Raw genomic sequence first — 13,446 nt, forward strand, 5'->3', positions numbered from 1 at the left:
TCTGTGACTTATTTCCGAATAATGAGGGGTAGCTCGGATTGGCTACAGACAGGGTGAGTGGTTCGTGAACCGTTACACAGCACATGAGGGTTAATGCGATAATCTTCTCTGTGTTTGGATATGTTTGTAACTTCCATAATAAAAAGCTAAAAACGTAATCACTGGCTCATCACCCAGAGAACCTGGTTCAATAGGTCTAATTCGGGACTCAGTGATCTGCACTGAACAAGCATCCCAGGCGCTTCTGATGCATCACCAACATGCTCTACTGAGGGTCCGAGTGCAAGAAAACCAAGGTGGTACTTACCTCAGGAGAGACGCAATAGGTAGGGGAGGGAAAAGGAAACAGGCAGGCTAACCTCTGAGGTTTAAAAAAAAAAAAAGGAAAAGGAAAGTCTAATAAGAAAGTAATCTGGCCTAAGAAAGGTCTTAGGGGGAATTCCCTGGCAGTCCAGTGGTTAGGACTCGGCGCTCTCACTGCTGGGGCCTGGGTTCAGTCCCTGGTCGGGGAACTAAGATCCCCCAAGCCAAGCGGGGGAAAAAAAAAAAGGTCTTAAGACTTGAACTAGCAGGAAGTCTATATGCAGACCCGCTCCCCACCCTCATTGCAGCTCAGGCCTCGGTCTCTGGGCCTGAGAAGTCTGTCCTTCCGCTGCCCATGCGGAGGCAAAGGGCAGCCCCTGATCTGCTGTGAGGGGGAGATGTGCTCCCGCCATCACAGGCAGCCACCGCACATCAAAACAGCCTTCCGCAGGGCAGTGAGGTTTCACTCTGCCATTAGCACAGGGACTTCGGGGACCAGATAGCTCAGTTTGACACTAATGCAGGAGCACAATGGTTAGTTAGACACGGTGCTGCCCTCGAGGGCCCCAAAGGGAGATAGAAACAAGCTTTACCCATCAACCAGGCTTAAAATCGAAGCTTAAAAAGCAAAGCCCAGGGGTAAACTAGGATTCGCCTCCATCAGGAGAAGCACCCCGATACTCAGTCTAAGTACAAATCACTGAAATTCTGGCATCCAACCACCAGCTCACACTGTGGATGGTGACTGTATGGACTAAGCAATCTTTATATATATATATTTTTTTCTTTTTGTTTTGTCCGCACCTCCTGGCTTAAGGGATCTCAGTTCCCCAACCAGGGATTGAACCCGGGCCTCAGCAGTGAAAGCCCATAATCCTAACCACTAGGCCACCAGGGAACTCCCTATGTTTGTTAATTTACGACAAAAAAGCAACAAAAAGTACACTTAAGAGGCAGTGTGTACAGGGCTAAATGCCAGTGTTTAATCTCAGCACCACTGCTACTAGCAGAGAGGTCTTGGGCGAGTTACTCAAACTTTCTGTGCCTCAGTTTCTTTAACTTGCTGCTGTGAGGCCAGATGTAATATGTACAACACGGGAAAAGCTTAGAGCAGAATCTGGTACACAGTCAGCACTAAGAATTATTTAAGTATTAGCTCTAACTACTGATGTTAATGCTGTTAGTTTCAAGTCCCAAGTAACTAGTTTTATACAAATCAAACTATACAACCACAGTTATCAAGAACTCTATAGTTAGCCAACAGTTCATATCCTTTAATTTGTAAAACCTCAATTTTATATGTACAACTGCAACTCAGAGAAAAAGTTTAGACAGCAATTTCACTACTATATATATTCTATAGAAACAATAACCAAACTGGGTTTTAAAAATATAGTGGAGTACGACATATCGTTTCATCTTAGTTAAAAATGCATTAACTAAATCTGCTTATATTACACCTTAGATAAACCCCAAAATGATATAAAGTAAAAAAGCAAGTTATAAAAGGTCAAGTGCAGTATGACACCATTAATGTCAGCTTTAAAACACAAAAACAAATTGTTTATAGACACATTCGTATGTAGCAAAAGTATAAAAACAGGCATGGGAATGATCCACCCTGACAGTGGCGTAGCAGTGATCTCCAAGGGTAGGGAGGGAGGGAGGGAAGGGATGTAAGGATGGGACTCTGGGACATTTGATCCCTTAATTAAAAAATAAGATGGAGATTAAGCAAATATGGCAAGCCCGCACGCAGCAGCAACAAAGACCCAAAGCGGCACCCCCCCAAAAAAAAAAAAAAAAAAAAAGCAAATATGGCAAAACGGGGAAGAACTTAAATCAGGACAGTGAGTATATGACTATCATATTACGTTTTATTTTTTCAGTATGCTTGAAATATCTCAAAATGAAATTAAGTTTAAAATTAAAAAATTTTTAACGCAAGAAATTTAATAATTAACTCCATGCTAAACTGTAAGATTAAACGCCATCAATCTTCTGCTATGGAATCATGATTAAATTGATCTGTCTGACCTCTGAAAACCAGAAAAGAACTAATGCCACTGATTTAAAACAGAATAGCACTCTTTGATTCAACAATTCCAATTCTAAAACCGTACTCTTAGGAAGTAATTAAGAAAGTGAACAAAGATATTCATTACAGAATTTTTAATATCAAAAAACCGGAACCAGGGCTTCCCTGGTGGTGCAGTGGTTAAGAATCCGTCTGCCAATGCAGGGGACATGGATTCAAGCCCCGGTCCGGGAAGATCCCACATGCTGCGGAGCAACTAAGCCCGTGCGCTACAACTACTGAGTCTGCGCTCTAGAGCCCGTGAACCACAACTTCTGAAGCCTGTGCGTCTAGCGCCCATGCTCTGCAACAAGAGAAGCCACCACAATGAGAAGCCCGCTCGCCACAACTACAGAAAGGATGCTTGCAGCAACGAAGACTCAACACAGCCAAAAATAAAATAAATAAATTTATTAAAAAAAAAAAAAAGGGCTTCCCTGGTGGCGCAGGGGTTGGGAGTCCGCCTGCCGATGCAGGGGACACGGGTTCGTGCCCCGGTCGGGGAAGATCCCACATGCCGCGGAGTGGCTGGGCCCGTGAGCCATGGCCGCTGAGACTGCGCGTCCAGAGCCTGTGCTCCGCAACGGGAGAGGCCACAACAGTGAGAGGCCCGCGTAATGCGAAAAAAAAAAAAAAAAAAAAAAAAAAAAAAAATGGAACCAACCAAAATGTTCCTCAATAGGGAATTAGTTAAATAATGGTACTTAATGGAATACCATGGGGTTATAAGAAACATGGTTAAATATCTGTATATAACATGGAAACATTTCCATTTCCACGACGGTTTAACAATTTTAACAATCATTAAACAAATAAGCAAAGGAATAAACACACCCGATATCCCTAACCTCTCCTTAAGCCTGGTTAACTCCTTAAGGCTAAATCTGTTTAAAAAGACAGACTCAAAAGATGTATGCATCCCTAAGAGTGGTACATAATAGATGTTCAATAAATGTCAATTTTTTAAAAAAGCACTAAACAGGAAAGCATATTTAGCATGATTCAATTTAGGGGGAAAAAAAAAGCATTTAAAAGCACACACATTTCCATGTGTATCCAAAGAAAAAAAGTCTTGTCTATACACCAAAATGTTAATATGGTTAATGGAGCGCAGAAACTGGAAAGGATTGTTTTTGCTTTCCTTTTTCCCAATTTCTTTTATTTAAAACAAAACCAAAACCTTTTTAAACATGTAAATTAAGAGAGGAACACATTTCAATCCCAGCATCAGCTCTGTCATTTCACTGCTACTTTTTGCCTTTGATACAAATAATTATCAGAAACTTCTAGGAAAAAGACTGACCTAAGCAAATCAGTATTACTCTGTTTTACAGAAAAACAATGAAGATGGTTTGGTCTCACTTTAAAAGTTTATCTAAGGTTGTAACAATTCTCAATTTAACCCGGTGGAGTACAATAGACAGTGCCCACAATTCCCTAAGTCACTGGAAACCTATATTGTTTTTGCTATTCAAGGCAATAAGTTGGTCAATGAACACGGCAATTTAGCAAAATCTAAACCATAGGCTTTCATTTAAGCTGCATTTATGATTTATCTTCAGTCTCCACTCATTCCCCGTGATACTGTTTATCTTTCATACCACCTCCCACCAGCAGGGTCATGGCAGCCATCAGGTCTTAGAGCTTTTTCAGAGTTCATAACATTCCTTTCAAAGTTAACAATGGCTGCTCACCCTCTTGGGGAAGCCCCTCGATACCAACACTCATATGTATAAATAAACCTACTGCAAAAGTACTCTGCGGTTGGGACTTCCCTGGCGGTCCAGTGGTTAGGACTCTGTGCTCTCACTGCCGAGGGCCCAGTTTCCATCCATGGTCGGGGAAATAAAATCCCACAAGCCGCACAGTGCAGCCAAAAAAAAAAGTACTCTCTGGTTGCAAACAGGAAGACCATGTCATTTACGGGGCCCTTGGAAGCTGTAAGCAGTGGGGCGAAAGCCTGCTGTAATGAGAGAAAACCAAGAAAATTAACGTGACCATCCAACAACGTGAGTTTTTGAGAGGTCTGGTAGCCACCCTTAGCAGATGTCTTGGAGGTAAATAGGGCTCTGAGAAGTTAAAGAGCCTGAACAATCGTCATGAACAGAAACATACACCTTGCACAAGGGCCCACAGTGGGAACAGGGTGAAGTGCTGATGGACTGTCAGGAATTCAAAGGCAGAAGATGACTTGCGGACAGACACCTGCAGTGGACAAGTAAGCTCCAAGCTCACTCCGGGCCCCACCTCAAAGCTTCTGAGAGCAAGACCATTCCTGGCAGTCTTCACCACAGTAATATTCCCATCCAAATCTCCTTCCAGAAATTAGCAACAACAGAAACAGTTATGGGCTCACAAAGCTCTCTTCTTTTGATGCAGGAGCCAGTCTATATACAAATGTCAGAGATGACTAACTCCCTCCCCCCAAATACCAGCAGCTTCGCTTCTTCACAGTTCACCAACTCTATCCCACTCAGATCATCCTAATTATTTAGATAAAATCTTATGGATAAACAGGCAATTCATAATAATGTAAGATATAAGATTCAGTTTGAGAGGCAAGGTTGAAGTATGACTTCTCACCAAATATACTGAATATCAGTGAAAAGAGTCACACTGGTGGGTGGTCAAGCATGCTCTCAAAATAGGGCAGAACTGAGTGGCAGGTGCACAGATGTCTACAGACAGCGAGACACCAGGCCTGATGCCAACACTACCCGTTACCTGAATTCATTCTCAGAGAAACAGCCTTCAAGAGTGCTAATCAAGACACGTCCTTCCCCTAAAGCTAGCAAAACAATGGCAAACAAAAACAGTGTCTGAGAACATCCATAACGCCCCTGAACAACCAAATCAATTAATACGGGTACCCAACCAATTAGACAGAGCCTGTTTTCCCATCTCTTTGCCCTTTGGCCTGCCTGTGCTTTGGGTTTGCTGGGCAGTAATATCTTAAAGGGGGTTTCAGGGCTGAAGCTAATCACACTATGGCCATCTCTTTACTGCAACACATGGTATTCACCTTAACGTGTATAAAAGGACTCACTGTGGTTATTTCTGGTGAATAAAATATATAGGATGCTTGCTTTTTACTGGATTAATTTTTAGTAGTTTGTATGTTAAAAGAATTGTGTATGGTTGTGTAACTCAGTGAATATACTATAAACCATTCAATAGTACACTTTAAAATGGATGAATTATACAGTATGTGAAATATATCTCAATAAATCTGTTTTTAAGAAGCAGAGAGACTGATTATTTACAGGGAATACTGAGCAAATAAATAAATATACTGAGGATAATGGGATTGGAGGTATCGATATGAGCTCACTGCTTTTAATATCCGCATGTATAGAAATATAGATTTATATGTGCATAAATATGTGTATATAAATGTATTTCACAGGTCTGTCTGCTGAGTGGGCCTAGAAGCAATAACATAATAGCAGTAAGCACACCTAATACCCAGATTTTGGTTCCTAAATACCATTCCCCACTAAATAAAACCATTTCTTCTTGGAGAAATGGCTGACTCCAAGGGTGGGGCAGGGAACACAGGATGAGCCTGGAGCATCTTTTTGTACCAGAAAGTAAGGAAGCTTTCAGAGAATAATAGGGACATAGCAAAAAGACACAGGAGTCAGCATGAAGGGGGACCCACTGGACAAATCTGGACAGTGAGTCCATAATGAAATGAATAAATGAATGCAGACACCATCTTAGCCAGGTGATAAAAGTTATCACCGGTCATGAAACAAAGTGACATCATGCAATTCCTAAGAGGATTCAGAGAGAAGAACACTTCTATGACAGTGCCCTCAAAAACACACAAATCAAAATGATCGTAAGACAGACCCAAATTGCATTCTACAAAGTCACTGGCCTGTACTCTAAACACCAAAGTTAAGAAAGACAAGGAGGGGGCTTCCCTGGTGGTGCAGTGGTTGAGAGTCCACCTGCCGATGCAGGGGACGCGGGTTCGTGCCCCGGTCTGGGAAGATCCCACATGCTGCAGAGCGGCTAGGCCCGTGAGCCATGGCCGCTGAGCCTGCGCGTCCGGAGCCTGTGCTCCGCAACGAGAGAGGCCACAGCAGTGAGAGGCCCGCGTACCACAAAAAAAAAAAAACAAAAAAAGAAAGACAAGGAAAGGCTAGAGAGAACTAAGTGCAACATTGAAACAATGAATTAGATCCTGGTGTTGTTGGAACAACAGGTGAAACTTGAACAGGGTCTGTAGATTAGATAGTATATCAATGATAATTTCCTGATTTTGACGGCTGTACTATAGTTACATAGCAGAATGTCCTTGTTTATAAAAAATATACATGGAAGTATTAAGGGATAAAAGGATACCATGTCTACAGCTTAAATGATTTAAAACAAAAACAAAACCTGCGGGGAGATACAAGTGGTAAGATTAATTTTACCGTATTAATCAAATGTTAACAGTTGGAAAATCTGAGGAAAGGATTTAATGGAAGCTCTTTGTACTATTTTTGCAACCATTCTGTAAACCTGAAATTATTTTAAAACTGTTATTATTTTTAATTTTTTTTTTCCTATTTTTGGCCATGCCGCATGGCATGCGGGATCTTAGTTTCCTGACCAGGGATCGAACCCATGCCCCCTGCAATGGAAGCACGGCATCTTAGCCACCAGACCGCCAGGGAAGTCCCGTATTATCTTTAAGTTAAAAAGGCAAAAGTAACCCTGAAAGACTAGAACCAAAAGGCTTTCTAAGGAGCCTATGGTAAAAAGAAAGTGGTGCTGATAATTAACCAGTGCCTGGGGACTCTAAAGGGGTGGGGACGGGGACGGAGAGACATTACAATCTTCTGCTTCTCAAATGATTACAAGGAATTGGCAGTACTTTCTTCCTAACCTCCCTTAAACTCCAGCCACCTGGTCCCCTACTAGCTTAGGCTCAGGCAACTGTTTTACTTATTTAAAAATACCAACAGGTAAGCTCTCCTTCCTGGTTAAGAAGTTGTCCAAATGGATGCTGCTGTAAACACAATAACTGTCTGAATTGTGTAAACACAATAACTTCAGTAACACTGAAGACTGCATTATGCATTATTCAGTGACCACAATGCAAAGAAGGTATTGAATGGTTTATGGTCAAATTGTTTTATGCATCTAGTTAATGACAATATCATGCATTGTCTGGTTCTCTGGCACTGAAAAACTCAAACTAACATTTAGAAAAGAACATTTTCGCTGTGCACCAGCTATGGCAGTGGTCTTGCAATCAACAGACAGCATCCTAGTTCCAGGCACCGTCTTGACTGCGGGGACAGAGAAGACTAAAGCCGTGACCCTCCTCCCAAGGTGCTCAGAGTGTAGCTGGAGAAAGACACATCAACAGACCGGCATCGTGCAGGGTGATGGGGCACGGGCGGCAACAAAGAGGAGCTGAGAAACCTGGACGTCAAGACAGAAATTAGAGCAGCAGGAAAGGCTTCCTTTAAAGGAGGTGTCCCTGAGATGAGTGTGAAAAGGAGAACTCGCCAAGCAAAGAGAGTACATAAAGTCACTCCAGTGGGAGCTAGACTGCACGTGGCAGGAGCCACGAGGTGGACGTGCTGTGGTGGGAGCATGGAGCAGGGGTGGGGAGGATGAAGCAGGGGTTGGGGGCACGGAGCAGAGCTAAGCAAGGGCCACACCATGCAGTTTCCAAACTGTGCTAAGGGCGCTTACACCTGGTCTTTTAGGTGAAGAAGAGCTAGAGCTACTGAAGGGTTTTATGTGCAGGAGAGACAGTTCAGTCTTCATTTTGGATCAGGGAGGGCAATGGACTGAACAGAACTGAGAAACGCGCAGAAGCGGTTCTCACAGTCCAGGCAGGAAATGATAAAAGACTGAGCTAGAGCAGGGGACTCGGACGGACCAGTCGGAGGTTCCCAAAGTTTCCCCAGTCACGGTACTCTGGGTGACCCAGGAAGTTTTTCACAGCACCCCCCAGGCCAAAAGGGTGCCGAAAAGTTAAGTAGTCAGGGCGACAACTTAGTAAAAAGCACCTGTGTCTGACACCTTGTGCCTGCTGGGCACTGCACAGCTTCTCCTGCACGGCAGTAAACTCAGCACCATCACCCCCATTCCTTCAGCAATTCTGGTGCAATGCTGGCTTTTCCTCACAGAAACCACTAAGAAGCAGCCTCACAAAGACATGAGGTCATCGAAAGGAACGGGATGAGCTGATGCTGAAACCGTGAACGCCTCCAGCTAGCTCACAATGTCTGACATGCTTTCCCTGAAAATCAAAAATATCCCTAGTGCCCTGGGGTGCCTTTGTGCACCGTTTGGGAACCATGGTTATAAGCCATTCTTAAGAGGTAAAAATCAGGCTGCCCTGAGAACTGGCTGGGTGTGGGGAGATACAGGTCTCCCAGATCTCCAGCTCAGAGTCCTGGGTGGGTAGTGGAGCCAACAAGTGACAAAGAACATGCAGGATCGGGAAGACCAGGCCACAAAGCCTCTGGTAATGACTGTGCAAAAGGAAGAAAATGATTGCTAGGTACTATCTATCGTGTATGAATATTCAAGGGTACTCTCTTAAGTTTGAGAATTTTACACAGAATGAATGAAACCTCATACTCAGAGATTTCTTACAGCCAAAGGGAATGAAAGAACATCTTTAAACCACACCACACAAAACCATTCACAAGCCTCACACTACTGCATGGGGCTCAGTTTTAAGTAAATGGTGTTAAGCACACACCTGTCCTCTTTTCCCCCATACTCAATACTTTTAAAACAAAGTAACTGCTACGGTAAATACTGTTATTCAGCTGCTGCCTCTTCCTGTTACTTTGCTACCTGTGAGAAGGAGAAAGCAATGAGTTCCATGTCAGGAAAAGTTTTTTGTTGTTGTTGTTTTTAAATAAATTTATTTATTTATTTTTGGCTGCACTGGGTCTTGGTTGCTGCGCGCGGCCTTTCTCTAGTTGTGGCGAGCGGGGGCTACTCTTTGTTGTGGTGCGCAGGCTTCTCATTGCAGTGGCTTCTCTTGTTGCGGAGCACGGGCTCTAGGCCCACGGGCTTCAGTAGTTGTGGCTCGCGGGCTCTAGAGCGCAGGCTCAGCAGTTGTGGCGCACGGGCTTAGTTGCTCCGCGGCATGTGGGATCTTCCCAGACCAGGGCTCGAACCCGTGTCCCCTGCATTGGCAGGCGGATTCTTAACCACTGCACCACCAGGGAAGTCCCAGAAAGATTTTAATGAAGGAGGGAGGGGAACAGGTTAAGTTAGTGGTTAAAATTAAATATATCTGCAGAGCTAGCCAGGCTATGTTAGTGCTCTATGTATGTCAGTCCTATCGCGGATCATCTAAAATTGATCGTTTTGCCCTTTTAAGTTGCCACGACCAAATCTGTTCCTGAGTCAGTCAGGCAACAGACGCATGAACGTAACTTAGATGTGTCAACGCTCAGTGGTCAGGATGAGCACATTCACTAAAAGGGCATTTGGAGCAGCGACTCTACTTCTGGGTAATAAAATGTTATGGCTGCACTTGAGTTAGGTCTGACTGCTAACAGAAACACACAGAGTCATAAACACCCTTATCAGCTGACGCTTCAGTCAGGCAGGTGGCACAGGGCCTGGCCGACGCAGCCCTGACTGTCTACAGGCAGCTACGACTCACTTCCTCGGCTTCTGAAAACTGCCACAGGTTTGGTCTGGCTAACAATACAGGATTTCGGTGCTTGCAAAATGTGTGTAGGGCAAAGAAAGGGGAACGAAAGACCACCCCTCGGCTGCTTCGGTACTACTGATCCCAGGGCTATCAACAGTAATTTCAAACTCTCGGTGTGAACGAAGCTGGGCCGCTCTGAGCGCAGCACGCTCACTCAGGGGTGTGGAAGAGGCTCATCCTGAAAAAGCAGAGGACGCCCACGACGGGAGAGGTGGCGTTAGTGACCATCAGACTTATCGACACCAGAAAGCCCTGAGTATTCCAAAGACAGCCCCCCAGTACGTTCCTGCAGCCCTTGGCTTCTTGACAGATGGCGACATCTCACTGTGAGCCAGAAGATGAAATGTAAAACCGGGGACCCCGCGTTCTTGAGAGGTAACCCAGAGGTGCTCCAGGACGCTCACCGAGACACTTGAAGGGGATCACGATGTGAGTCTTGCACTGCTTCTTGTCCCTCCGGCACCAGTTGTCCACGCTGACTGCCTGGTTTGCCTCCATCACATTTGTGATCTGTAGTTCTGGATACATCTGCAAGGGAAGAGGAAACACACACAGTAGACTGACTTTGTCCGTAAAAGATGAACGCTCGCTGGTGAGCCAGGACGAGTGTCTGCGTGCTCAGCTTCCCCGTCATCCTATGTAAAGCTGAAGTCCCCTCTGCTGCCTGGTTCCAACGGAACTAATCAAGCAAAGAGATACTGTAACTGTTAGCTTTCTTTTGACAGGTAGATTTTGGACCACTTCTGACACATTCTCTTTGAAAAAAGACCTACACAAGCAGCAAGCGTTCAGCCCCAAACAAGTCTATTAGGTATCAAGTCCACTTGTAGGGTGTGTGTAAATAGCTGAGTTCAAAAACTAAAACATTTAAGAGGCAAGTCTATGGAAGTGTGTGTTAATGAAATTATAGAATAATATTCCAACCCTGACCCCAAAGGCTAGTTTTGGTAAGAAATTAAAACATCTCATACGCTTTTCTACGTCAAGCATTGACCCAAAAAGTCTGTTGAATCAGACATGAGATAATCCCTTATGATACTGGTGGCTTCTACCAGCAAGTGCAAAACACAAGCACACACGTGACACTGGGCTTGTTTCACAACTTCCCATAACATGTGGGAAGCCAAGGGAACCAGGCTGCACTTCTAAGGCCCTGCCAAGCTTCTGCAGTATTCCGTCCAGAAAGGACAGAGAGCTCCCAGCACACCCAGGCCAAGTGCACACTCAGAACAGAAGCCTGCTGCCCCCATCATCACCAGCCTGGTCTTAGGTCAAAACAGCAGAATGACAGAGCACCTATTTCTAAAGCAAACAGGTTCAAACGTGACCCAGAAACGTTTAAGTTTCTGGCAGCACGCTTACCTCCTGACAGTACTGGAGAACTTCCTCCTTTGTTCCGAAGCAGCTCCGAGTGCCTGTCGGGTCAGGTTCCCACTCCCCAGTCTGAATGTTCACGTGCATATTTAGCTTTCCACAGAACATTGCAATCTGAGGCTCAGCAACAGCAAACCCTGTTCCAGCGTTGGCTGCGAGGGCCTGTCGAAGGGAAAAGAAATTCCAGGTTCACTCCCAAGAGGTGGCATGGAGGGAGAGTCACTTAGCGGTTTGTGACAGTAGAATGGACCTTTTAAAAAATCTTCATTACTTACTATTTTTTCTTCATAAACAAATCCTTTTCCCAGGAACTAAGCCAGAATAAAAAATGACCTTTGGACATATATAATCAGAGAGAAATGTGCGTGGGAACTGTAACCACCACTCCCCGTCTAGATACTTCTGACTTGGGAACCCATAATCCACCTGCAGTCCCCTCTAATACAAGCAAACCCACTTTCCATTCCTTAATACACCAAAACACAAAAGTATAGAACGGCGAGAGTTCCAGCAATTTTACTCAATTCACTTACATGACACCATTTTACTGAGCAACTACTATTTTTGCACAGCAACGCGCTAAATGCTCAGGACACAAGGCTGAGCAAAAGGTTACGGCCCCTGCCCTCTTGGGGTTTATGGTCTAGTTCAAGAGTCAATTCTCACACAGAAAGATTCCCAGATGTCATAGAGCTGAAGGAGCATACAAAACAAAAAGGGAATGTGACTTAGGCTTGGGTAGGAGGTGATGGGGAAGCTTCGTGAACTGTGACACTGGAGTGGCTTTGGCCATCCCCGTTGGGGGAGAATGTAGACTGTGAGTCTGTGGAGGGTCCGAGGGCTGTGACACTGGAGTGGCTTTGGCCATCCCCATTGGGGGAGAATGTAGACTGTGAGTCTGTGGAGGGTCCAAGGAAAGGGTGGGTGGCACACATGGTCAAGACTGGATGGTCTGTCGACCAAGAAAGGATGGAGTGCTGAGGGTTCTAAGTACAGAGTTAATATTTTTCAAATGCAGCTATGATGTTCTCTGTAGGCAGGGGGATGGCTCAGGGAGCTGGAGAGATGACAGTACTTGGGTAAGGCAGCACCGGCAGACAGCAATGCAGGCAAGACTGGGTGACGATGCCCGGGGGGTGACCAAGAGGCAGCATGGCTTGCATAACTCAGTGAGCAACGGCGTCGTGCATGGAAAGAGAACACTAAAAGGGATTTCATGAACAATTTTATCTCGTGTTAGGAAAAAAATCAACTATCCGTAGCCATCAATAGCTCACAAATTACAGGTGAGAAAAAACATTTACGTACGATGACAGTGAGGCTCTCACAAAGTCTCGTGCACCAGAAAAAACACAGGCATCCCTGCATCTAAAGATATACCAATATTGATGGTTACATTCACAATAAAGTTCTGTGGTCTCTCCTAATGGGTAAGTTCTTTCAAAACAAAAATTAAACATCTTTTTAAAATGTTAAAACTTGAGGGGTCGGGTTAGACTATCTGGCTTATTATGATCTTTTCAAAAAGAGCAGAGAGCATTGGTAATAAATGGTTTTCCTATTAACAAGAAAAAGTAGATGTGACTTTTTTTTTTTTTTTTTTTTGGCCGTACCCTGCAGCTTGTGGGATCTTAGTTCCCCAACCGGGGATCAAACCCATGCCTTTGGCAGTGAAAGCACAGAGTCCTAACCACTGGACTGCCAGGGAATTCCCTGACTTATAAAATATACGGAAAACTGTGTGCTTTCCAGGCAAGTCTCCTGCATTTGTGCTGATAGACTGGCTACACAGACATGAATGGTCCTTCCAATTAGGAGCCTACGTTTGATTCTGAAATACATCCCGATCTTCTAGGACAAATTTACCACCTACACGTTTTGCTTAGGAGCTTATTAAAATTAGCCTGCTTTCCAGTAGCGCGAGACAAGGAAGCATGAACACTTGCTGGATGCTGGGAGAAAGCTAATCTGGATCTAAAATGTCGCCAAGATCAATCAG

At 44.5% G+C, this 13,446-nt stretch overlaps 1 protein-coding gene across 15 annotated transcripts in view; it reads right to left on the reverse strand.

Moving 5' to 3' along the window:
• Positions 1 to 13,446, reverse strand: part of APLP2 (amyloid beta precursor like protein 2) — a 72,609-nt gene that overhangs the window by 24,699 nt on the left and 34,464 nt on the right. For 14 of the 15 annotated variants that reach the window (XM_032639420.1, XM_032639426.1, XM_032639416.1 and 11 more), the window contains exons 2-3: positions 11,436 to 11,609; positions 10,478 to 10,601 (exon numbers count right to left, since the gene is read on the reverse strand). In XM_032639420.1, the coding sequence (XP_032495311.1) occupies positions 10,478 to 10,601; positions 11,436 to 11,609 (298 nt within the window). Of the gene's footprint in view, positions 1 to 10,477; positions 10,602 to 11,435; positions 11,610 to 11,722; positions 13,139 to 13,446 lie in introns of those variants that run through there. The other variant, XM_032639428.1, reaches the window with a different exon arrangement.

This window comes from Phocoena sinus, chromosome 8 (assembly GCF_008692025.1).
Source record: "Phocoena sinus isolate mPhoSin1 chromosome 8, mPhoSin1.pri, whole genome shotgun sequence".
In the NCBI taxonomy this organism is placed as follows: Eukaryota; Metazoa; Chordata; class Mammalia; order Artiodactyla; family Phocoenidae; genus Phocoena; species Phocoena sinus.